This window comes from Nicotiana tabacum, chromosome 19 (assembly GCF_000715075.1).
Source record: "Nicotiana tabacum cultivar K326 chromosome 19, ASM71507v2, whole genome shotgun sequence".
NCBI lineage: Eukaryota > Viridiplantae > Streptophyta > Magnoliopsida > Solanales > Solanaceae > Nicotiana > Nicotiana tabacum.
Window position 1 is genome coordinate 123,864,245 of NC_134098.1, and position 26,476 is coordinate 123,890,720.

The following is a 26,476-nucleotide window of genomic DNA, read 5'->3' on the forward strand; positions in this document are numbered from 1 at the left end:
AGTTGCCTTGTTTGAAGTTAAAACAATGCAGAACGAAGGAGTAGATACTCAGAAAATCGTATGGAAATGCTGAGAGGAAGGAGTGCAATATATAGCCAAATCTGTTGAGCGATTTCAGTTTATGTCTTGTATGTTGTGTGTCTTTCTTCAACAGCTGCTGCACATATATATAGCAGCCAGTGTTGAAGAAGAACAATCGTCCACCCTCCATGGTGGAGCAAGCATTAGCTTGTTTGTGGAGCAAGCACAATCATGGTGGGAAGAGCATTAGGCGGCTGCCTTGTGGTCAATACACGGATTGGAAAATATCCGTTATAAATGCGGATAATCTTACGTTAATATTTACTATTAACAAATAAATTTGGTCCAAAAAATTAATCAATCAATCGATCGATCATTTGACCAAATCCAAATCCAAATCCAAATCCGAGCCGAGCGAGCGACGACGACGACAGCGCGAAGCTTGCTTTCTTCTTAACTCTTTAAGAGCTACAAGAAGAGCAATTATATATATACCCACTAAAAATCTCTTCCTCTTCCAATATGGGACAATGTCTCATTGTCAAGAGGGAGAAACTTAAAATTTTACTCAAAAATTTTATTTTCCCTCCATTTCCCATTCACCCTCATTTTAAGACTATTTCATCTTAAAAACAAAAATCTCAACATATAGAAAGAAGTTAAAAGAACATGAGACGCGGAGACGTCATTGATCACGTGAAGTTCAGAATGAAATGATGTGGAAAGTAGATAACCAAGATAAAAAAGTAGTCCGGTGCACTAAGCTCCTGTTATGTGTGAAATTCAGAGAAAGGCCGGACCACAAGGGTATATTGTATGCACCCTTACCCTGCATTTTTGCGAGAGACTATTTTCACGACTTGAACTCGTGACCTCCTGGTCACATGGTAGCAACTTTAGGCTCCCTTCAAAGAACCAAAGATATTTTTTACTAATTGAAACAGAAACAAAAAGGTAAGCAACTTGGCTAAATTTAGCAAAAGAAAGGAATATAAAAGAAAGAAAAAGGAAAGAGCTATTCGCATTAAATGACATTTGCTCACCTCCTTCATAAGCCCGCCCCCTCATCCACTTACTTTCGGAATTTTTTGTTGATAACTACGTATTCCCCATTATTGTTATTTTTTATAAACTATTATTCACAGAAAATAAAACAAGGATTGGACATTCCCCTCTTTCATTTCTAGCTACATCTGTGCCACATGCTATGTCGTGCTTGTACATATAGATAATTGAGGCGGATACAGTATATTGTTGCCAGGTTCATCTGTTCATATGAACCGGCGATATTTTCGACCCTGAACAACAGTCAATATAAATTCATAATTTCAAAAGTACAATGGGTTCAATATTAATAACCGTAAAGACTAAACACATAGAATTTAAATTATTTATTGTTTAGTTTCATTTTTGTGAACAAGAATCTGTATGGTGAAATTTATATACTTGAAAGAATGGTGGGGACTGGAACTTGCAGAGTTGCAATTTTCAGGTCACATCATTTTGACATGTTGTTAGTTGTGGGCCTTGTGGTCAGGACATATGGTTTCGGATTCATACCGAGAAAGATCACATCATTTTGATGTGTTGTTAGTTGTGGGCCTTGTGGTCAGGACATATGATGGTTTCGGAGCGCAAAATTGAGCACTTCACATACCGAGAAAGACCAGAACATCGAGGACTTCAGCGTTAACTAAATTACTCTTCTTTCTTTTTTAAATGAAAATTATTGATTTTCAGATTCATGAAATAGTAACGGTGAAAAAGAAAATATATTAATTTTTTTTTGAAGTGCTAAATATTTTGAGACGGATACCTTTTAAAATGTTTGTTTACCTTAAAAATTGAGTAGCAATTAAATTTATATTGTGGTTTTAAGGATATGTGATTTAATCCAGTATCAATTGATAAACAACGAATTGAATAAATAAATTGGACAATGAAATGAATCAAACCGATCTGCAAACAACACCTCGACCTCGATTCGAGACAGTCTCGAGGCTAGTTAATAAGAACAATAGAGGATGGAACAAACAGTGATAAACAAAGAAAACAGCGTATATATATATTCTTCTCAGTGAATAATAATTCCCTCACAAGTGAATGAGATCCCTCTTTATATAATAGAGGAATCCTAAATAAGGTACAACTCTAATAACGGAAGTAGATCCCATGATTGGCACTAATAACTGCTTTGATTTGATCTGTTCCGGAATTTCCGCCGTGATCTTCGACCGGTTACTGATATCTCGCCATTCCGTTATTACGCCTTACTCGACGTCAGTCATGCTTGATCTTGATTGTTGATGGCCTCGATCTCATAGAACACTTCGATCTCTAGGCTCGATGTTCTATCTTCGAGCTCGAGCCCGATCTATTATGAGGTTACCCTCAGGGCAACTCCCCTGCCAACGAAATCGGGTATGCCCGATTTCGACCATATACAGATAGTCCCCTCGTTTTTTGGAGTGTAATGAGAAAAAATGAATTTTGAGATTTCGATTTAATACCTCGATTAATTATGACGTCAACATCGTGACGTAAGCGACAGAAGCGATTGAAGTGTCGTGTCTGCATAGTTCCCAAGGTCATTAATTAACGCCAGTTGATGGTCGGCCACCAATGCTTTCAAACCATCAAAGTGGCTATTATAAATAGACCGCCTTCATAATCTTCTCAAACTTTACTTTCAAACTTCTTCTAATCTTCAAAAGCTCTTCTATTCTCTTCAAGTTCATCAACTTTGCCGATTTCCGTTTGCCAATCTCTTATTAAAACACAAATTCTGCCTTCTTCTTAATTAAATCTCATATAGCAATGGAAAAAACATCAAAGACCATTCCTTAAGAGGAAAAGGCTTCCTCATCGCGGTCGGCCGTTGACAAAACACCGGTGGAGCCACGTATCGAAGAGTGCATCCCCAGGCCATGTGAACTCACTTCCGACTTTAAAGTCGAAAAACCCTCTTTGGTTCCTGGCCGATGCGAGCCCATGTCTAGATACATCTGTTCGATATCCGAAGGCGATCTTGAGCATGTGAAAAAAGACTGTCACTGGGAGAATAAAGAGGTGGTGATTCCTACCCCCGAGGAGGACATCACTACTTATGTGAAAGGGTTCTTAAGTGTGTATACTTACCCTTTCACACTGGGTTCCGTCGATCCTATCATAATCAACTTCTGCCACCAATACCGGGTAACCCTAGGCTAGATCTACCTCTCTTTTTGGCGCATTGTCATTTTGCTCAGATTCTTCTTGAGCAGGGTCGAGGGTGTGTCTTTCACCCTCGATCATCTCATTGGGCTATACAACCCCCATCTTTATCGGGGCGTACTGATAAGGCTTCAGTGTTGGGCCACAAAGGTGTTGTTCTCGAGCATAGACGAGGACAAGAATCGAGGGTGGATGGGCCGGTTTGTTCGAGTCAGGACCTCCGACTTAATCCCCGCCGAGAAGATGCCATTCCCCAAAGAATGGAACATGAAGCGTAAGTAGAACCTCACCGATAACGTTTGATTACTTGTTATGTTTCCTTTATCTCTTCTCATCTATATTCTTCTTTATGGTGCAGCTTCCCCCTGGTTTCCTGGTGCAGTCCCCGACCTTACAGGTTGGGTTCGACAACTGGTTTCAACCTCTTCGTATGCTGAGCGCTCGTGGCGCGATTTGGCCAAGGGTCGATGGGAGGCCAAAAATCAAGGTAAGTTCCACTGTCCGTGTTTGATGCTTTTCAGTAAAATACTTATTTTTAACTTGATTTCTTCTCATACAGGTCTTGGAGATAATGTCTTCATGAGGTTGCCTCCCCTCGGGGAAGGGGAGGCCCCGAAACCGATCAAAGACAAGAAAAGGAGAAGGGCCTCGACTCCAGATACTCCAAAGTCCAAGAAAAGCAGGGCTCGCATGTCAAAGACTGATCCTTCCGTTCTGTCTACCGATATAGTCCAAACGCTATGAGATAAAGACGAGGATGAGGAAGATGCCGACTGCTTGCTGGTGGCTCGGAAGAGGGGAGGCATCGAAGCTTCGAGAACTGCTGAGTCGATGACGGTCGAGGAGGTTCAGCCGCAGATCGAGGTGATCTCGGGGGAAGGTCCGAGAAGGGTCCCTGAGTCATCGGGTGTTGATGATGCCTCCTGCGGTGATGAGCAACCGGCGGGTGTGCCCGAAGGGTTTAGTTCTGAGGCCCTTCAAAGATAAGAGAATACCCCAAGTGACTCGCTCGGGGCAATTAACATCTATGATTCGCTGCCCGGCCCCACGTTCTCTGAGGGGCAGTTTCTGGATGCCCGGTTCATGGGGACCCTGATGTGGGGACGGCCCCCGAAGGGGATGGTATATTTCGTGGCTGCTTCGCGGGGGTCGATGATATTCCCGAACTGGACGCATCACTCATTTTTGATAAGGCTCAACGGCTTTTGAACCAAGTGAGTTTTAGCCCATGTTACCATGCTTGTGTTTGTTCTTATTTCTCTAAGTATGATTTTCTTCCTTTCTGTACAGGCTACAACGCTCCATCGAGAAGCGTCCTCCAAATACCGAGCTGAGCTGGCCCGATGCGAGGCCGATCTCAAAAATCTTACGGAGGAGTGAGACGCCCTTAAACTCCTCTATGTGCACAAAGAAGAGGAGATCATGAGTATTCGAGCCGAGCTGGCAAGAGCTCATCAAGATCAAACCGAGCTCATTGAACGGGTAATGTAAATTTTTGGGAGCTTGTTTTGTATTAACTTAATATTGGCGACTAACACTTTGATCCTGCAGGTTCAATAGAAGGCCGAATTGGTTGAGCAGCTTCGTGAGGAGGCCAAGATGAAAGAGGCAGAGACTTTGGGGTGGAAGCAGAACATGGACCGTCTCGCCTCGGAGAAAGAAGCGGTTCGGGCCCAACTGTCTTCGGTTGAGCGTCAACTCCAAAGTGTGAAGGAGGAGAACTTGGCCCGAGCCTAGAAGGTTGAAGAGCTCAAGATTCGGTTGGCCGCTGAGCTTGCAAGGGCCACATCCGAGGCAGAGGTGCTCGTGGCCTCATACCGAGCTGACGCCGAAGCCGCTAACACTCAGGCAAATGAAATTTCTGACGCTACTGAGGTTAGATTGTCACGTGTTGCTGGACATGCTAGGTGCCAGTCTTGAAGAGAGACTCTTGAGGAGGTACATGCTCGTGGCTTCGACCTCACGGCTGATATCGAGAATGCGAAGGTTTTGGAGGACGAGGCCGGAGTTTTGCTTTCCGATGAAGAAGACTTTGCGAGTGGAGGAGATGAAGATGAAGCTCCCGAAGCGGACTAGGCATTTGGGATTTTTTTTCTCCTTTTGTTTTTTTGTTTAAGACCATGTGTGGTCTTTGTAAATACTTTGCATATATGAAAGATTCCTTTTCTTTCCGTTTCGTCTCCGATTTCTGATTTATGATAAATTCTGTTTTGCATTTGCCTTGTGAAAGCTTTGTTACAATCGGGTTGTTGTAGCCTCTATAATCGAGTGAGCAATAGCTCGAACTCAGAGTAGAACAAACCCTTAGGTTTTTTAGTTAAGCGAGGGCGAGTCCCCGAGCTTAACAATATGTTCGGGATTTTGATTTCGGACGGCTTAATCGAAGCCGTAATTGTACTATTTTTAGAGCCGAGTTCGAGTAAGTTTCGAACTCACAAACTCACAGTAACAAACCCCTTAAGGTTTTATATCAAATAATGATGAATCCTCGAGCTATATTCAAGTTAATTTTATTTGAGCTTGGAATAATGGAACCCTTAGGTTCGAATTGAGTGAGAACAAAATCTCAAACTCTAAGTGTATTGGCCCTTAGGCTCTTTAGATTGGGCTGATATGGCCTCTAAAAGATGGCTATTTTTCCCCTTTTTCGGCTTAGAAGACTTAGTAAAAAATTTCTTTATGCCTTAACACGTATTCTTTACCCATTAGATTTTTTGAGGTTCGATGTCAATTGAAACCCCTTTGCTTTTTGTGCCTTAGCACGTTTGTGTTAAGATAATTTGATACCTCTTAAGGTTTTTTGAGGGCTGATTTTATCGAAGCCCTTTTGATTACTTGCCGAGGGTAGCCTTTTTTAATCGGTTTTTCAAAGAATTCGGAGGCCTATTTTTATTGCGGGATTCGGACTTTTCCGAGCCGCCTTAATTTGACCGTAGCCTTTGGGTATGCCTCTTGGGCTTATTTTCCAATAACACTTCGAACTTGTTTGAAGTGTTAGTCCCCGAGAATGATGGCCTTGGACTGTAGATCGAGGGGTGACTCTTTGAGGTCTTATGAATTTGAGTTTAGATTACTCGAATATGTACGACTGTACGAGGTATATTTGCACTTGGCCCTTGAGCTATTTCTCACAAAATCATAAGTATGGAGCTTGTATAGTAGAAAATTTTCTTTGAGACACAAGATATTTGATATAAAAAGAATGCTTCTTTATATAATTTATACATGCGTACATGTTTTACCATCGGGGCTCGACTAATCTATACGGACACGGTTCATTCGACCGTTTGGCCTATTATAAAGTTTCTCTATCGAGACCCTTTGACACGAAGTATTTTCCTCGAAAGTGTAACATCAGAGGGTGATGTCACCCAGTATTCGAGGTTGATTGTAAAGAAGCCTTGGATACTGTTGAATGGTCCTCAGGTAGCACATAATTGTTGCCTCGTTAAAAACCTCACCGGAAAAACCCACTTGGGACAAAAACCGATCTAAGGGAAAAATAGTGCAATGCGTGCTTTAAAACCTGAGGTCTCGATGTCTTCAATCGATCACCTGCAGTGAGTTAGTGTCGAATATATAAATGAAAAAAAGGAATAAAGTCATACCTTAGCAATAATACCATTTGAGAAGCGATATGTTCCAATTATTTGGCAGTTGTTCGCCGTCCATCGTGCCAAGCTTATGAGATCCCTTTCCGACGATGTCGAGGATTTGGTAGGGTCCTTCCTAATTTGGGCCGAGCTTCCCTTCATTAGGATCTCGAGTATTGATGGTGACTTTCCTCAGGACTAAGTCCCCGACTCTGAAGTGGCGAAGGTTGGTTCTCCTATTGTAGTATCTTTCGATTCGTTGCTTTTGTGCAACCATTCGAACGAGTGCGGCTTCTCATTTTTCATCGAATAATTCGAGGCTAGTATTCATAGCCTCGTGATTTGACTCTTCTGTTGTATGTCAAAACCTGGCACTGGGTTCCCCGACTTCGACTGGAATCAAGGCTTCAGAGCCAAATACTAAGGAGAACGGGGTTGCCCCCGTACTAGATTTTGACGTTGTTCGATATGCCCAAAGGACTTCAGGTAGAATTTCTCTCCATTTACCCTTAGCGTCGTTCAGCCTTTTTTTTAGGTTTTGAATGATAGTGTTGTTCGTCGATTCGGCTTTTTCGTTTCCACTAGGGTGATACGGCGTTGATAATAACCTTTTTATTTTCTGGTCTTCGAGGAATTTCGTCACTTTACTGCCGATAAATTATTTTCCATTGTCACACACTATTTTGGCAGGTATCCCAAATCGACATACGATGTGATCTTAGATGAAGTCTATAACCTCTTTTTCTCTCACTTTCTCGAACGCATGTGCTTCAACCCATTTAGATAAATAGTCAGTCATAAATAAAATGAACTTGGCTTTACCTGGGGCCGATGGCAGAGGGCCGACGATATTCATCCCCCATTTCATGGATGGCCATGGGGATAGGACTGAATGATGTTGTTCTCCGGGCTGATGGATCATCGGTGCAAACCTTTGACATTTATCATATTTTCGAACAAACTCCTTAGTGTCTTTTTCCATGCTATCCCAGTAGTATCCTGCTCTAATGATTTTGTGAATCAGTGATTCGGTGCCGGAGTGGTTCCCACAAGTACCTTCATGGACCTCTCTTAGAACATAATCGGTGTCTCCTAGCCCAAAGCATACTGCCAATGGTCCATCGAATATCCTTCTGTATAATGTTCCATCTTCAGCCAATGTGAATCGAGCAACTCTAGTTCATAGGGCCCTCGACTCTTTAGGGTCCGATGGGAGCTTTCGGTTCTTCAAGTATTCAATATATTTGTTCCTCTAATCCCAAGTTAAGCTTGTAGAGTTTATCTCGGCATGACTTTCCTCGATCACGGATCTCGAGAGTTGGACGACAGTCCCCGAGCTGATCTCATCTTCCTCGACTGATGACCCCAAATTTGGAAGTGCATCGGCCTCACTGTTTTGTTCTCTAGGTACATGTTGTAAAGTCCATTCCTTGAAACGGTTCAAAGTTACCTGCAGTTTGTCCAAATACCTTTGCATTCTATCCTCTCGAACTTCGAAGGTTTTGTTTACTTGGTTCACCACCAGTAAAGAGTCACATTTGGCTTCAATGACTTCTACTCCCTAGCTTTTACCTAGCTCGAGACCTGCAATCATGGCCTCGTATTCGGTCTCATTGTTAGTCAACCTAGAAGTTTTGATAGATTGCCTAATAGTGCTACCCGTGGGCGGCTTCAAAACGATGCCTGGCCCGGACCCCTTCACATTTGAAGCATTGTCTGTGAAGAGGGTCCATACCACCGATGATGTACCTGATTTTAACAAGAGTTCCCTTTCAACTTTGGGTACGAGGGTTGGCATGAAATTGGTCACAAAGCCCGTTAAAATTTGAGACTTGATGGCCGTCCGAGGTTGATATTCGATATCGTACCCACTGAGTTCGACGGCCCATTTGGCCAATCGGCCCGATAGTTCGGGTTTATGCAAAATATTACGAAGTGGGTAAGTGGTTAATAAGCATATGGGGTGACATTGAAAGTATGGTCTTAACTTTCTAGAAGCGCTTATCAGTGCAAGTGCCAATTTCTCTAAGTCTGGATATCTAGTTTCTTCTTCCCTTAAGGTTCGACTTACATAATAAATGGAAAATTACGTATCTTGCTCTTCTCAAACTAGAACACCACTTACCGCGATTTTTGATACTGCCAAGTATAAGTAAAGTTTCTCATCTGCCTTTGGAGTGCGAAGCAGTGGTGGGCTTGATAGGTATCGCTTCAATTCCTCTAATACATGTTGGCATTCCGGGGTCCAGGCGAAATCGTTCTTCTTTTTGAGTAGAGAGAAAAATCTATGGCTTCGATCCGACGACCTCGAAATGAATCGGCCTAAGACAGCTATCCGTCCAGTTAGCCTCTGCATGGCTTTTACACTGTCCACGACGGTGATGTCTTCTATGACCTTGATTTTATTGGGGTAGATCTCGATCCCCCGATTCGATACCATGAAGCCAAGAAACTTGCCCGTACCGACCCCGAAAGCACATTTCTCGGGGTTGAGCTTCATGTTGTATTTCCTTAAAATCTCGAACATTTCCTGCAAATGAGCCAAATGGTCCTTTGCGCGCAGGGACTTAACTAGCATGCCATCAATATAAACTTCCATTGATTTATCTATTTGTTCTTCGAATATTTTATTTACTAGGCGTTGGTAAGTAGCTCCTGTATTTTTTAGCCCGAAGGGCATTACATTATAACAATATGTTCCATACTTAGTGAAAACATTAAGTCTTTTCTTGGTCTTTCGGGTTCATTTGGATTTGATTGTACCCGGAATAGGTATCGAGAAAAGTAAGGATCTCTTGGCCGGTTGTGGCATCGATCATGCGATCGATGTTAGGCAGTGGAAAAGAATCTTTGGGGCACGCCTTATTTAAATCCTTATAATCTATACACATCCTAAGTTTGTTCCCTTTATTAGGGACTACAACTACATTGGCTAACCATTCAGGATATTTTACCTCCCGAATGGACCCTATTTTGAGAAGTTTAGTTACCTCGTCCTTTATGAATGCATGCTTTACCTCGGACTGGAGTCTCCTCTTTTGCTTCACCGGTTTGAACCTAGGTTCCAGGCTTAGCCGATGCTCGTTATCTCCGGTGGGATCCCTGTCATGTCTAAATGGGACCAAGCAAAACAATCTATGTTATCAATAAGAAATTGAATAAGCTTTTTCCTGAGTTCGGGACTCGATCAATATAACCTGTTCCAGCTCTTCGATCATTGATTTGGTAGCGTCAGAATCTTCGGGAACAATAAAAGTTCGAGGGGTCAAAAAATCCTCATCATCTTCTTCTATTTCCTGCCTCACTGACTCGGTCGAGGCTGGTGGCTGTGATTGCTATTTGACTTCCTGTTTACCTTTGATGCTCGACCTTTCCGAGGTTGATAGTGTCGATATCGGCGTTACCTCATCGATCGTAAACATTTCCTTTGCAGCATGCTGCTCCCCGTATACTATTTTTACACCGGACGACATCGAAAATTTCATCATTTGGTACAGAGTCGAAGGGACTGCCCTCATATTATGGATCCAAGGCCTTCCGAGTAGGGCATTATACCTCATGTTGCCCTCGATTACATGGAACTTGGTATCTTGAATGGTTCCAGCCACGTTCACCGGTAGAATAATCTCCCCTTTAGTTGTTTTACTGGCCATATTGACGCCGTTTAAGACCCGAGTTGCGGGCACGATTTGATTTTGTAGGCCGAGCTGCTCCACGACCCTCGATCGCACGTTTAACTTGAACTTTATTTAATAAGATAGAAATTACCAGAGTGTCGTTGTGGGGCTGAGAAATGCCTTCTGCTTCTTCTTCGTTGAATGATAAAGTGCCTTCGGGCACATAATCTCGGGTTCATTTTTCCCTAGTGATTGATGCCTTAGTGCGTTTGAATATGGGTCCATGTGGGATGTCGACCTCATCGACGATCATATGAATGACATGTTGGGGTTCCTCTTGTTCATTTTTCCTATTGGTGTCCCTTTTTCTGAAATAATTCTTGGCTCGATCGCTGAGGAACTCTCGAAGGTAGCCCTCACTGAATAGACGAGCTACCTCCTCCCTTATTTGCCTGCAATCCTCGGTCTTGTGACCATGCGTGCCATGATATTTGCACATCAAATTTGGATTTCTTTGGGAAGGATCGGTTTGTATGGGTCTAGGTCACCTAGTATCTTTGATCCTTTCGATTGCCGATACAATGCCCGATGCATTGATGCTAAAGTTATATTCCGATAATCGAGGTGCCTCTGTGGGATCGACATACTTGTCAAAACCATTTTTTCTCATAAGTCCCCGAGAATTCTGTCCTCGATCACTTCTTCGATCATTCTGAGCGGTATTGCATCCTGAACCATTGTTCCTTCGATCTACGGTATATGGTTGATATCGGTCTCTGTTCGATCTTGGCTCCCTGTCAACATCCCTTTGATTTTTAACTACTGCCATGTTTGGATGTACTGAACCAGAAGGGGCTCCTAATTGGTCGTCCTCGACCCTGATCTTTGCTTGATATCGATTGTGCACATCTGCCCAAGTTACAGCTAGATACTAGATCAAATTTTGTTTCAACTGACGTGATGCTATCGAACTCCACTCGTTCAACCCTTGGGTGAAATCTTGAACGGCCCAATCATCTGTGACCGGTGGCAACTCCATGCGTTCCATTTGAAATCGGGACACGAACTCCCTCAGCACTTCATTATCCCTTTGTCTTACCTTGAGGCTAGTTAATAAGAACAATAGAGGATGGAACAAACAGCGATGAACAGTGATGAACAAAGAAAACATCGTATATGTATATTCTTCTCAGTGAATAATAATTCCCTCACAAGTGAATGAGATCCCTCTTTATATAATAGAGGAATCCTAAATAAGGTACAACTCTAATAACGGAAGTAGATCCCATGATTAACACTAACAACCGCTTTGATTTGATCTGTTCCGGGATTTCCGCCGTGATCTTCGACCGGTTACTGATATCTCGCCATTCCGTTATTACGCCTTACTCGATGTCAGTCATGCTTGATCTTGATTGTTGCTGGCCTCGATCTCATAGAACACTTCGATCTCTAGGCTCGATGTTCTATCTTCGAACTCGAGCCCGATCTATTATGAGGTTACCCTCGGGGCAACTCCCCTGCCAACGAAATCAGATATGCCCGATTTTGACCATATACAATGCTATTACTCTATTTTTATTTTTCTTCATGTCGATAGTTTATTGGAAACAATCTCTCTATATTACTGTAGGGGTAAAGTCTGCGTATTATCTACACCCTTTCTAAAACCCAATTGTGAGATTATACTGGATTTATTGTTGTTGTTGATATTTTATTAAAGTGACAAATATATACATAACAAGAAGGAATAGTGCTTTTCCCTTTTTTTTAACTACGGAAAATACTAGATTTACCATTTCATGACCTTGGAGCATCGCTGGTGAATTCTCTCTTCTTCATCTATTTTTCTGCTAAATACATCGACGATATATTTGGCACGAAGCTTTATTTTAACACCTAAATTTTAGGTTAGATGTATTAAATATCTTATGTTGTCAAAATGTGCTTATTAAACATAAATTATACAATTACGAATGAATCAAAGTACATGAAATGTTAATCTTTTTGACGTGGCAAACCAATCCAATATAAAATAAATATAAGAAAAAAAGTGATACGCAAAAAGTTAAAGAAGATATGAGATGTTCAATAAATATCACGTAAAGATATGATGCCAAACTAATATATTGTGCCATATTTATGAGACCAACGATGTATTTCAATTCTTCTTTTCTCCAACCACCAATGAATTATCTAACTCCAAAAAAAACATTATCTATCTATACTGCTATCTTTTTCACTTTTTTAAACATGAGGAAGAATGCCGCGTGTCTTATTAGAAGCTCCTTTTTGTTTCTATTCAATTCCTTCAAGCCATTGCTCATGCTGTACTATAAGGTCCATGGTCGGGCTATGTGTTGTCTCTTTATCTTCACAAGGTAAATAATGTTTGCGTACACGTTATTCTTTTTAGATTTTACGATATGAAATAATGCTGAATATGTTGTTGTTGTTGGTCGGATTATGTGTCATTTCATCCTCCCTACCACGTTACACGTCTTACCTTACATTTAAATATTTAATTTATAATTCTAAACACCCGCTCTTTTCCGATTCATTCCGCTACTTTCTCCTAGGAACCATCCATTCGCCGTTTGCCTCTCTTGCTCAATCATTGCCCAAGCTAATCTATGTCACTATATATCTTCTTCGTGAAATAAGAGAAAAAGGAAAGCACTATAATATAATGATAAGCTACTGTGAAAATCGAGTTTGCCTTACGCACAATTAGTCAAGATTGAAACATAATGGACCGAGGGTCGTCATTATAATTTCGAGATACGATGAGAAGACGGGTTATCAAGCTCGAGAGCCAAAGACCGATCAATGCCGAGCTCGAGTTAATATCGAGCTCGAGATCCAGAGACCGACCACTACCAAGACCGACCAAGATCGAGCTAAGAGACAACAAATCCGTTATAGCCGCACTAAGGGAGAGAATCTCGGCAGAAATCAAAGAAAAACTAATTGATTATTCTATCATGGGATCCCCACTATGTATTTTTAATTATATCCAAAATAGAATTATTCCACTATATGAAGAGTGACTATCATTTCTGTAAAGGGGGGACATTGAACATTCAACATCAATACACTCACATTTCAAAGATTTATTGATATTTACACAGAAATATAGAGGTTATTCTTTTTTGGGCTTGGACATTGATTCATCTTGCTTGTTTATAAATTATTCTCTACACAATTTGATTTGTATTTCATTCTTTTTTTACAGTCAATATTCGATATATTTTTACTTATTTTTCTGATTTGTGCTAAGTTATAACACATATCTTTAGAATTACGTATAAATTCAACTCTATTCGTTTTTTGTGTGAACAACTACCAAGCAGAAAGAATTAAAGAATGATTAAAGGAGTTAATGATTTTTTGGCAATGGTTCATAATAAGTTTCCACACTCCGACAATGCAATGCATCTCAATTCTTACCGTGGTATTACTAACGTTTATTCAGATTTTTAACTTTTGAGTGAATATGATAAAAAGTTTCAATAATATTAGAAAGTTGATGATCCAAATCGGATGAAACTTGAAATTAAGGGTGTACATAGGTCGGGTTGGTTCATATTTTTTAATTACCAAATCAAATCAATTATATCGGGTTATTAAATCTAGGCCAAACACATATGCGGCCACTTAAATTTGACACCAAAATTCATTAAAACACCTCAACTTAGTCATGTTTCATTTAAAAACTCCAACTACATTTCAACTGTTTCACTTAAATACAATTTTGACAACTCTAAGCAAAGCTTAAGTGCGTGAATGATACTTGCCATTGACATGACAATTAACACCACTAACAAAAACACAAGTCAATAAAGGAAAAAAATAAAAATGGAAGAAGAATCATGTATTATTTCTATTTTTTTCGTTTTCTTTCTCCTTTACCATTTTTTTCGCTTAAGCCGTCGATCACATTATTAGAATTTTTCATGGCCTTGCTGCAAAATTCCATCACTAATTGCCAAGCCCGTTTCTCACTTCTTCCCCAGAATGCCACCACCTAAACACTTGAAACAAAACCCAGATCTGAATTGAAATTCAAGAACAAAATTGCCCATAGAAACTCCAATAACCACATCAATCATCTATCGGTCTAAATCAACCAACCCACATCTATGAAATTCATGTACAAAATCAAGTGGGAATGAAAACAGAATAAGATAACCTCCAAATTCGAAATTCAAAATTCGAAATTTAAAGCTTTGAACTCGAGTGGGTGTTCATGGAGCTTTTAGGTTTCAGCTTTAATCTTTAACTGATATTATCAGCAATAATATGAAACTTTTAATTTTTCTTAAAACTTCAAATTTTTGAAGAACTGGATAACAAGAATTTCAAACTGATGTTACCCGAATTCATCATCGAACAAAGCAACATAAATGGAGGAGCCAACAATCTTCTCTTTCTATGCTCTTTCTATGCATTTTATTTTGTAAAAAGCTTCAACACATAGATTATCTCTTTCTATGCATTTTATTTTATAAAAAACTTTAACACATAGATTATGTCATTATCAAGCCAGCAAAATTCCTACAAAATTTAAAAGGTTTTCGGCCTATTGCTTCAAGACAGTGGAGGGGGAAGGGGAAGAAAATGGTGACAGATGAGTTGTAGCAATAGGCCAGGGACGGTGGTGATGAACTTTTGGGGGAAAAGGGATATAAAAAGAAAAGGAAAATATTATATCAGATCCAGTCACGCGCCCAAGAGCCGTGAATACAATCTTTTTGCCACGATAGTATTTTGTGTTTAAATGGCACTGTTGAAATGTAGTTGAAGTGTTTAAATGAAACATGACTAAGTTGAGATGTCCAAATGGATTTTGGTGCCAAGTTTAAGGGACCCAATATGTATTTGGCCTTAAATCTAAAGACCAAACAAAACCAATAAAAATAGAGTTTTTAAATCTCGATTTTTCTCGGGTTTTCGGGTTGTTTCGATTTCCCCCCCCATAAAGTCTTCATAACACAAAACATAGAATTTGTGCTCCAATTATTTCTTTAATCCTAGTAACGCAAAACTATATAAGGTGTTTTTAATAAAATAACATAAATATGAGATGATTTATGGCATTGTACTAAAATATTCAACAATAAAGATGAGAATCACATAAAATAAATATTATTAATAAGCCATAATGAAAATAAATATAATTTAAAATTACTAATAAGTTGCTAAAATAAGTACGACTAATAAGTACTATTATTTACATGACTAAACACTAAAAAAAAAAAAGTTATGCATTTTATCTAAACCTTGAAAAAAACTAAAAAGTAAATATCCAATACTATTTTCATTCATAGTACAATTGAATTGAATGTCTTTTATTATCATTAGTATTGATTTGATTTTGGTTTAATTTAGGATTTATTTGAGTTACTAACATTTATGGACTATAAAACTTATTGAAACATCCAAAATTTATAAATCCAAGCTTGAAATAATACCTTAAAAGATAAATTATAAAAAAATTTAAGAAATATTTATAAACTACACTACAATAAATATTTTCATGTATTAATTTAAAACTTTTATACATATAATGTCGGGTTAATTTGATTTCGATTTGATTTTTTTAAGTTAAAAACAAACCAAACCAATATTGTCGATTTTTTTTTCCAACACCAAAAACCAATCAAAATAAATCATAGTCGAATTTTTTTTCGATTTGACTCGAATTATCGAATCGATACGATTTGTCGATTTTATTTGTACACCGTTGCTTAAAATTACAAGATATCAACAATACATTCAAAAAGCTAATCACAAGGTAAAGGGAACCACTCACCACAAATCTAATGCGATGCGACGATATTTCGAAGGAACCACAAAAGATATTTAAGCAAAGAGAAGCTTTATTTACGCAACTCAACAGCCCCCTAATTTAATACTCCACACTTTTTCAAAGTTTGCGAGCCACCAAACAACTTCCTTAGAAAAGTAAGAGTCTAAAAAAGTTCTTTTTGACTAGCCAAATGTACCTCCAATAAACCAGTTAAATTCCTCCCTGATTCATCTAATCCAGCCCACTAAATCAACACCAAAAGGTTTGTACAGGTAATTCACGTAGGGGCTGGGTAGGGACCACTTCCCTACCGTTTGATTAAAATTAACAGCGATAAGAGGTGGTGTTGCGTTTTGGAGCAGCTCTTATGTTGGAACCTGAATCCCTTGCCCTCTTCTTCACCGTTGGATTTCCCTCATCCATCATCTTTGCTAAATCTCCACCGAACATTTTTACGAACGTCCTCTGCAAATCCTCTAGACTCTCCTCCTTTCCAATTAATTCAAAAGAAAAAACATACAATATTTCAAAAGGCATCATACACTTAAAAAATGCATGTAGGAGTAACTAATTAATCTCTTACCGCCGCCCCTACATTTTGATCCATTCTGTTCATCAAATCGTGCAGGAAATCACACATTCCCTGCATACAATTTCACCAAAATCTTAGGGGGTAAATTTATAATCACCCTAAAGTAACATGAAGAAAACGGAGGGATGACAAGGTAAAATGTAAAATGATTTGCTTCTTCGTTGTCCCGAAAATTTACATTAATTTGGACTTCTCCTCCTTCCATCCCATTTTAGCTACGGCATTTAACTAAACATTAGATTTTGAGAATAAAAAAACATATTTAACATAAATTGTAAAAATTAAAAAGACTTTCAAAACATAGATTAAATATATGATATCAGACTTGCTCTTACCATTAACAATTACATAAAATGTAGAGGAGTTCCATATGTCACTTTCTATTTTTTCTTTCTCCTAATAAAAACTACTCCCTCAGTTCCAGTTTCTTATCAGCGACGGAGGGAGTAGTTTTTATCAGAAACTAGTAATTGTGGAATATCAGAAACGTGAGGATAAAAATCTGGGAATTTCTTAATGATTACTTGGGAAAAAGGAGGAAAATTACGTACTTCGTCTTCCTCAAGTAGATCAAGGAAACCGGCGTCATACATTGACCTCTTGTCTTCATCGGAGAGAACTGCCAACACGAAAAACGGAGAACACGACATTTTATTTTTCAACAAGCTAAAATAACTACAGACGTCCGTCAACGGATTCCATCAAAAGACACTACTTTTATATCACTGTAAATAAATGAATCAATTGTAACCTGAGTAGGCCTCTTGGATTTTCTGAAACCGGCGTTTCGCTTCTGCCGCTACCGACGGATTCTTTGCCCACCTATCCGGGTGCCATTTCTTCACCCAAAAATCACACGCATGTTAGTACTATACTCGCATATGCACTTACACATAGTACTCACTATATATTTGTACAAAGGTTTAACTTTTTATCCAATTCCGAGTTAATTGAAAAAAAAAAAATACTCTGCGGCTTACCAGAGCTAGTTTCCGATAAGCTGAGCGAATGTCGGAGCAGGAGGCATCCTTACGAATCCCAAGCACTGAATAGTAGCAAGATCCGGCGGATCCTCCTTCTCGATCCATACCCGTTTTGCTTTCTTCTAACCCAGAGCCAAATTCCCAAAAATCGATGCCAAAACAGAAATTGTACCTAAATTGACAGGTACACACATCCAAGTTATAAATTCTGTTAAACCATTAGTAAATACGGTTACGAAAATTTGAGAATTTAAAGAGGGGAAAAGGGGAAGATATTGAAGAGGAAAAAGATGGAGGCAGAAACGTAATATGTAACGTGGAAGAGATGATCTGTAAGATTTGTGTTTTAAGGGAGGAAGGGAAGATGAAAATATCTGGCAGGAGAAAAGATTTGTGATCCCAGAAGGAACGTTCGAGAATTTCAAATTTTCCAAACGGAGAAGATATTTTTTGGGTGAGTTTTGGAATTGGGTTTGAAGGATTGTGGAATTTACGAAACGTACCACTGGATCCGATAAAGTCGCTGTCGGTTCCCGGGTCATGATGTAATGTGTAACCTATACGGCTTCGGGTTGTCCTCAAATAGTGGGAAAGGTTACATGATTTTTTTTGTTTGTTTTTTTGGGCAGAATAGCTTTCTAGCCACTTAAACTTGTAGGGGTTTTAAAAGTCATATATGAACTTTTAACTTTCTTATTTGAATACTCAAACTCATTTTTTCTGTAACAAATAAACATATTTGACCATTGATCATGCGCGCGTGTATTACATATACACATACGTGTCCATCCAGTCAACAAATGATCAATGGATGTCTTACACATCAAGGCCGCGAAAACCCTAACCCAACAGATCGGGGCTCCCTCTTTTATTCCATAGACCGACCCCTTCCTCATTGTAACCTCTCTCTAACCAAACCCTCCCATGTTAAACCTGGGTTACCAATGGGCTAATAATCACTGACCCCTTCCAAAATCGATCATAATCACTTACCCATTTTTTTGTTTTCGTTTATTATATGTTAATCTCGTTCTGATCGAGTTTCGTTTGGTCCGTGATTTCGATTCCAGTGACATTATATGATCTGAAGGTTCATTTGTCTCTTTTCGATTCTATCATTTTCACGGTCTGAAAAAAGAAAAAAAATTAGAAATGGAACTTCAGATTTTAGATTTTACAAAATGAAGGAATGGAGCTTCAGATTTTACAAAAATGGAGAAATAGAGTATTTTAGAAGAAATGAAGAAGAAGACACTTAAATACAACTCATTTTGTACCATTGGGCGTTGGAAAGGGGGCTTTCACGCTCCTGTGCGTCGTGTTCCTCACGCGACCTGCTAATTAGGACCAACTGATGCCACATGGTCATGGTCAATATTGGTCAAATGTGTTTCTTAGTTATCGAAAAAATGAGTTCGAGTGTTCAAATGAGAAAGTTGAAAGTTATGTATCAGCTTTTAAAAACCCTACAAGTTTAAGTGGCTTGCCTTTTTTTTTTTTTCCGGGCGGAAGTTCATGATGTAATTCAGAAAGGGGTTATTTTTGTTCCATCTACCTTTAGAGGAAAAAATAATTGTTTCTTTTTTTGTTTATTTATAATTATGCTTATTAATGTTAAACTCATAGTTAAACTAATTGTTCATTTATTAGGCATATGGCTCCCCAACTAAAGTTTTTTGTTCACCATTTATCTTAGATATAAACAAATGCAGTTACATTAAATTTTAAATCTAAATAATTCAATATTTGCAGAATACAAGTTCACAACATATAGAGTTATCGTTACGATACTTAAGAGGTATGTATTCTCCTTTAATATACAATTGTCAAGGTTAAATACATTGATTCGATATAAACAATGAGTGCGATTACGTGTTTTCCAAAGAGAGATTTGCATTTCCAGTAACATGAACATCATGAATTGTGTCAGCTCAAATCCAAAATGTTGATGGGTTTTCTTTCAGATTGTTCTGAATCTATTAATTAAAGGCAAAATACCTTAAAACACTTTTAAACTTGATACCGATTATTAGTTTCCTCCCCAAACTTAAACTATACCTAGTACGAATTACCACCCTACAATTGAATAATAAATTTAAATACCCCCTCGATCTCATACACCTTAGTTTGAGTTTATACACCTGCTAGCCTTGTTGGACATTTTATCCGATGTGTGCTCCACGTAGGCCAAATAATAGGGTTTTATATTATCTATACTAAAATTAAGAAAAAAAAATAAAAAGCGGATTAAAACCTAAGAACTTAATAGCTTATTTGGATGGTTGCTATGTATCATTTCATAATGTATCGTATACTATTATATTGTATTGTATTGTATCATTTTGATGTATACAATATATGGATAGATTGTATTGTTTGTCGTCATTTCATGATGTCATACACCAACAATATGAAGAATAAACGTGCAATATTATTAAAAAATGTAAGTTACGAGATAGAATTATTATTTAAACAGGTAGGGTAAAGGCTAAAATAAGATTTTTTAATAATAAGGAAGTGCAAGATGAGAAAAAAAAGGTAACGATGCCGCAACACCAATCGATTGTTTCATAAAGTGGCACTTTCCACCGTTATGTAACGATGGATTTAACGATACAATACAATTGAACTTAAGTAACAATCAAAATAAATATTGAATTTAAAGTAACAAAACGATACAATACAAAGGTAACGACCATCCAAACAAGTTGTAAAAGTAGCTAAATTAAATCATTCTGCCCAAACTCCTCTGTATCTCAGAACTCTCTCAAATTCCCTCAAATGCTTCTCCCATTTGCTCCTTCGATTTACCTAGAAATCTTAGGGTTCAAGTCTAGAAATTTCCATTAAACAATTTTCAGTAAGCTTCCGTTTATATTTTGTTGGTTTTGGTGTTTATTTAGTGTGGATGGGTTCCAATCAAATGGAATAATATTTAAATTGTGGTGGGTCTTCAATCGACAAAGTGGGTTCATCTTCAATGTCTCGAAGAAAGTTGGAGAGAAAACCAAGAAATATGTCTAGAAACTTTTGCAATTAAAAAAGAAAAATCAGAATTATAGGGAAAGCAAAAACACTAGTTGTGCTTTAATAAGGAAGTTATAAAGAGGAAGGTTGAAGGTATAGGAAGAGTAGCCATGAGAAAGATGGGAAAAATAACGGAAAATGTTAATTAGGGGGCTTTTTGACCGTTTGAGCTGCTTAGACCTCATTTTTTATACACCTTCACACACCAAAGGCTGGCTAAGGCCACTTGCTATGCCATGTGGTAGACCGAGGGGTATTTAAATTCACTTATTCAAGTGTAGGAGTAATTAGGACTAGGCACAGTTTAAGGTTGTCTTAAGACATTCTGCCTTAATAAAATAAATCTCTGAATACCCCCTTTGATTATTAAGACATTCAAAGAAGACGAAGGAAAATTGTTTTCGTCTTTCATGAGCTTCATTCTTTTTTTTATGAGATTCATTCTTTGATTACTAGAAATCTATGAAAAACTTTCTGAAGAAATGTTTCATAGGCAAATAATTCAAATATTGACACAACATCTAATTATTATAATCTCATATTACTTCCTACATAAGCACCAGTTATTACATCTGATGCAGAAACACACAAGAAGACTACTACAGTACTATTTAATAAAGAGTTTAGCACTAAACTCCTCGAAGGACGATGGCATTTGGGGTAGCATAAATTTGAATGCTTGCTATTGTTTCTGCAAGCAAATTTATCCTACATGCACCTTTATCCTGACAAAACCCTTACTATATGTACAATTTACTCTTTTATGCTAGATGCTATATGCTATATGCAATGTATATTGACATAGATACCGAAAGGTTCAAAGAATAGGCTGAGACATGGAGGTGAAGTTTGCTGGTCAAAATCTCCAACTAACTTCAGATATCTACATGCAAAAGCCTTTCCATCTTCAAACATTTTCGCTTAACCAATGTTTTCCATTTCAGGACAGCACGGATTGTGCACCATATTGCTCTGGGATTTCCACGTCTTGCAATGTGAAAGCCTAAATCAGGAGAAACTGGCTGAATGCTTGAACTCGCGAACAATCCGTTCCCTGGCAATGCTGGTGTTCCAAGCTGATAATTGTTGTTGGGAGGTAGAAAATCGGTCATACCCAGTGACTCAATTGAACCACTGGAACCCCAGTCGTAGTCACCAGGGTAGATACTGCAGCAGGGATCACTGATCAAGAAACTGCTTGCCAAGGTCGAATTAAATGCTTGCATTCCATGAAAGCTTTCAGGCATGGAAACTGCAGTTGGACTATCTTGTTGCGCTGTGTATAGTGATGGTGAAATTGTGGTATGATCAGAGTTGCTCTGTAACTCCACTTGATCTGCAGAAAACATTTTCTTAGTCATGCCATCATTTCTCAGGCAAGAAAGAGGAATAACAACGAAGTTTGGTTCAAAAGCCATTCCATCACTGGATATCAAGACCGAGATTTACTGTACAACCGCTAAGAGGACCAAGTAATTGCTAATGCAGGTATTTTAGTCTTTACTCTTTAGATGGTTTAAACATTGAAAGAAGTTTATTATTGGCTCCAAAGTCCAAACAGGGACACTGTTTTCAGGGATACAACTTATTTATGCTCAAACAGAAGCATGGACATGCTTGGTTAAAACATTGAAAGAAGTTTATTATTGGCTCCAAAGTCCAAACAGTGACAACGTGTTCAGGGATACAGCTTATTTATGCTCAAACAGAAGCATGCATATGCTTATCTGAAAGCATACTTCTGCCAAACCCCAACCCTTAATCCCCACCCCCCAAAAAAGAAAACAATAAAAGGCAATAGAAAATGGAAAATATAAGGTAAAATAAGAGGTTTGTGACTGAAGAAAGAAGATATTGATAATTCGTACCTTGTTCAACTGGGTAGTTCATAATCTGCTGGCTTGAAATAGGAATATGAGAAAAGCCAATTTGCAGATTTGATGCTAGGACTGCTTGGCCTATCAGAGAGGGGTCTTCAAGGAGAATGAGATGATTCAAATTTTTGTAAGCACGACGCTTAAAGTCTTCTACCATCCGCTGGCAGTTACAAGAAATACTATCAGCTTCTGAACTCTTACTTAGAGAACCAAATAAATTTCGAAGTGGGATACAGACCTTCTGAAATGCATCTAGTTTGTCCAAGGACAGGCAATTTTGTCCATCAAGAATTGCTCCTACAAGCTCGTAGATGCAGTTGAACAGAAGTATAATACTTTCTCCATCATTGTATATGTACCACTCACTGTTGTCTAACACACAAGTGTTCGCATGTTCAGTTATTTTCTCCCATGTGGACGTCCCACAAGCTAGCTTCTACAATTATCAAGAATAAGGTTACATGACACCACAAAACTACACTTTATTAATACAAAAGGTTAACTTTGAGACCAAAGACGAACAATTCTAAGTGTTATTAAGGATGACCTTACCTCGCGTAATAGAGATGGATCCATGACATACAGCCGTAGGAAGTCTTTCACACAGGATATTCCTTTCTGACTCAACCGTTTGTGAGATGCGCCATCTTTTCCAATCTTTTCCAACCGCCATATTTCATCGCCCAAAGCGGGAGGGTAATGCTTCTTGTAAGCTAAACCAAAGGAATAAGAAAATAAAATAATGTCAGTACGAAATATGACATCCAAATAACAGGCACAAAGACTGGAAAGCAATAATACAATCAAATCTCAACGAAATGGTTATCCCAATCCGCTTGAGACAAGTAGAAGTGGATAATATAGCAGAGCCTAAACAAATTTCTACCGAACAATCCTCTTTTCCCTCTTTGCGGGGGAGTTATCAACAGGTTACTAGGGATAGGGCAGGTAATGCAGAAAATGAACTTACCCTCCCCACGATGATCTTTCACAGTAAAGGGCTTGCTAACTCCTTCTCTGACCCTCAGTTCACCAGAACGGTTAATCAATTTCAGTCCCAACCTGAAGGTCCTGCTCTTTATCCAGCTTGAATTGTCAGTGAAGCTGATATCACCCAGATGTCCCACACCGTCCCTTAGCTGAATAATTGAATCTCCTGTCAATAATGGACGTTTTCCTTCTCTCTCACAAACAACTTTTCTGTTGAACTCTTCCTCAGTCCAGTCTTCTCGATCATTGGGATTAAATTCCCCATTAAGCACTACCACACTAACTTTTACTGAAGATATGGGTCCAGATGTTATTCTCTGGTTGGAACTAGTATCATACAAGACAACTTTAATGGGCTTATTGTCCACATTTTCTACTTTACTACCGGTGAAAAGGGTAGAAGGAAGTATATCATCAAAATGTAGATGAATAGCCCTGGATTGAGTAGTCTCCTCCTCATTAAGTGAGGATCTGCAACAAACAAAGAAAATAATGTCAAATCATGTTTAATAACATAAACATCAGCATGGTAGAGGAAAAGTCACGGAGATCATCAACAGCCATTTGGTTAAAAGCAAGAACTAACCTCAGTGTTGATTGAAGTGTTCTCTCAATCTCTTCACGCACCTATCACCGTTTAAGAAAACAAACGATGATAAATACAGAAACTTTAACATAAGACAAATCAAAGTAAAAAACAAAATAAAACAAAATTACTCCAATTGGGAATTGAACAGAAATATTTCAAGATTTTGCCTTGTGAAGGACATTTTCACAGGCACTCATATACCGGCAGAATTACATACATGTACTGGTATTGTTTAATAACTGAACAAGCACATGAATCATATCAATAATAACACGAAGCAACAACAATCATCCAATGAAGAACCAGACACAATCAGATAAAAGGGAAGAACAACAAGTTAAAGAAATAAACAGTGAGAATAGGAATTACATAGTGCAGATATTCAATGGCAGGTACAAAAGATTAAGAAAAGGTAAAGAACACTTCGGGTAGCAATAAAACTGGAAAAACCTTGTAACTTGTTAAAATGCAGGCAAAACTTACAGAAATATAAACGCAACTTTATCAACAAATGCGAATATATCTTGTCAAGGAGGTCCAGGCTTTAACCTGATGATTCACTAACCAAATAAATCTTCCAATCAAAAAAGGGCTTGAGAAGTTGCAAAATTTAACGAATGACGTCCCTTTGCACCTCCACAAAGACTTAATGTATTTATTCAGCAAATACAAAGATAACGTTTTCTTGCTTTGAGCATAGAATCATACCCATTTTCGGATTGAGGGCTCCAGCCTTAGTGCAAGTTCTTGTGGAGAAGAATAACTCCTTAAACTTGTAAAAAGCCTGTGAAAAAAATGTCATTCAGAACAACGGAATCCAAATTCACAAAAGACAGCTGAAATACAGAAAATTTAAGCAACATACGGGGAACAAGGATGTTGGCGCTTAGATTCTCGAGCTGGAAACTCAGAGCCGTCATCACTATCCCGATTGATATTCCTTTTTTGTACCATCAAAGTTGAATTGAGTAGTGAACATACAAAAACTAATGATGAAATAGTCCTGCTCAATATGGACAACAGGTAACGTTCAATTACCAATTACTAATGTCTTATATAGAAACTAATGACCCCATTTGGCAGGAAACTGTGCAGGAAGCTTCAGTCACAAGAGTCAGACACGAATGGTGTGGTTCTTTTATGCATTAACACAAACACACTGTGGGTGCTATGTGGTGTGGTGGGTGCTGTGTGGTGTGGTGTGGTGTGGTGTGGTGTGGTGTGCGCGCGGGCGTGTAGTTCTTCACAATTATATTATTCAAACTGGAAGACTTCTTTAAGTCAATGTCGTCATCTGCATAACACGAAGACAATGTGGGTGGGTGTTCTTGAATAAATTATTGTTGCTTTTTTTTTTCCCTGATTAATCAAGGTTACATCAATGGGGTTTTCAAGATTTGAAGAAGAAAAATCCAAGAAAATAACCGAAATTAGTAATGTTATTATATTAAGAAGAAGCAACGATCAACTACCTACCGCGCTAATTCAGAAAAGTACAAGGAAAATGCAGATAGCAGAAAATGAGGAATCACAATCATACCAAACTATGTGGAAGTGCGGCAAGACACAAAATTTAATGCAACGCGTATCGGCTGATTAGACTGATAAAGAATTCGGGTCTGTTTGGTCGCAACTCGCGACAAAGTCACAATCAAATGTTTTTGTCCTCCATTTTCTTACTAGGAATAAACTCTCTTTTTTTAAAAAAAAAATTAAAAAATCTATTTTTGTCAGAAACAATGTGTTTTTGGTAATAACGAGAAAAGATACTGGAAATAGATTTTTAAGAGGAAAAAAAAAAGTTTAGGTCATTTTCTTATATGGAGGATTTATATACTTCCTCACTAATTTTTGTAACCCCTTCAAAGTTAGACAGGAAAGAGGTATAGTAGTATTCATTGTGAGTTCGAAACTCATAAACAGTCTGAGACCATTATTCTCACAAAAATAACTAGGGACCAATCACAATTTAAGAAGAGGATGTTAAATTATAGCCTAGGCCAAATTTCTTTTGTGTTAAAAAGTGTTTTTTTTTCTTTGAGGTGTTTGGTCAAGTTTTTAGAAAAAAAAGTGTTTTTGAATAGAATTTAAAATAGATTTTGAAAAGGAATGTGCTTTTTAAAAGATTAGTCCAAGCACTAACTTATGCTCAAAAATGCTTT

At 38.3% G+C, this 26,476-nt stretch overlaps 2 protein-coding genes across 3 annotated transcripts; both read right to left on the minus strand.

The window, feature by feature from the left end:
* Window positions 1–16,308: 16,308 nt before the first annotated feature.
* On the minus strand, window positions 16,309–18,224 carry LOC107806238 (uncharacterized). The gene is made up of 5 exons (XM_016630362.2): window positions 17,829–18,224; window positions 17,600–17,687; window positions 17,400–17,467; window positions 16,840–16,899; window positions 16,309–16,745 (listed from the first exon to the last, which is right to left on the minus strand). Exons 1-5 carry the CDS (start codon window positions 17,934–17,936, stop codon window positions 16,581–16,583), a joined length of 489 nt encoding a protein of 162 aa, XP_016485848.1. The 5' UTR covers window positions 17,937–18,224; the 3' UTR covers window positions 16,309–16,580.
* A 3,119-nt stretch (window positions 18,225–21,343) lies between these two features.
* LOC107806239 (calmodulin-binding protein 60 B) lies at window positions 21,344–25,990 on the minus strand. 2 transcript variants are annotated; one of them, XM_016630364.2, is made up of 9 exons: window positions 25,855–25,990; window positions 25,180–25,317; window positions 25,023–25,098; window positions 24,312–24,352; window positions 23,706–24,196; window positions 23,288–23,448; window positions 22,974–23,171; window positions 22,727–22,895; window positions 21,344–22,194 (listed from the first exon to the last, which is right to left on the minus strand). In XM_016630364.2, the coding sequence occupies exons 2-9, from the start codon at window positions 25,266–25,268 to the stop codon at window positions 21,734–21,736; spliced, it is 1,686 nt and encodes a 561-aa protein (XP_016485850.1). In that variant the 5' UTR covers window positions 25,269–25,317; window positions 25,855–25,990; the 3' UTR covers window positions 21,344–21,733. The 2 variants fall into 2 exon arrangements, with proteins under 2 accessions (XP_016485850.1, XP_016485849.1); XM_016630363.2 differs by having other exon boundaries at window positions 25,791–25,887.
* Between the last annotated feature and the right edge of the window lie 486 nt (window positions 25,991–26,476).

Bases quoted from the DNA above. Each gene is read 5' to 3' on its own strand.
- LOC107806238 (XM_016630362.2), bottom strand. From the start codon at position 17,936: ATGGATCGAGAAGGAGGATCCGCCGGATCTTGCTACTATTCAGTGCTT. The intron at 17,688-17,828 runs GTAAGCCGCAGA...TTTTGGGTGAAG, and splicing joins CTTATCGGAAACTAGCTCTG to AAATGGCACCCGGATAGGTG. The intron at 17,468-17,599 runs GTTACAATTGAT...TCGTGTTGGCAG, and splicing joins AATCCAAGAGGCCTACTCAG to TTCTCTCCGATGAAGACAAG.
- LOC107806239 (XM_016630363.2), bottom strand. From the start codon at position 25,852: ATGATTGTGATTCCTCATTTTCTGCTATCTGCATTTTCCTTGTACTTT. The intron at 25,318-25,790 runs GTAGGTAGTTGA...CATATTGAGCAG, and splicing joins TACTTTTCTGAATTAGCGCG to GACTATTTCATCATTAGTTT. The intron at 22,896-22,973 runs GTCTGTATCCCA...TGTAACTGCCAG, and splicing joins AACTAGATGCATTTCAGAAG to CGGATGGTAGAAGACTTTAA.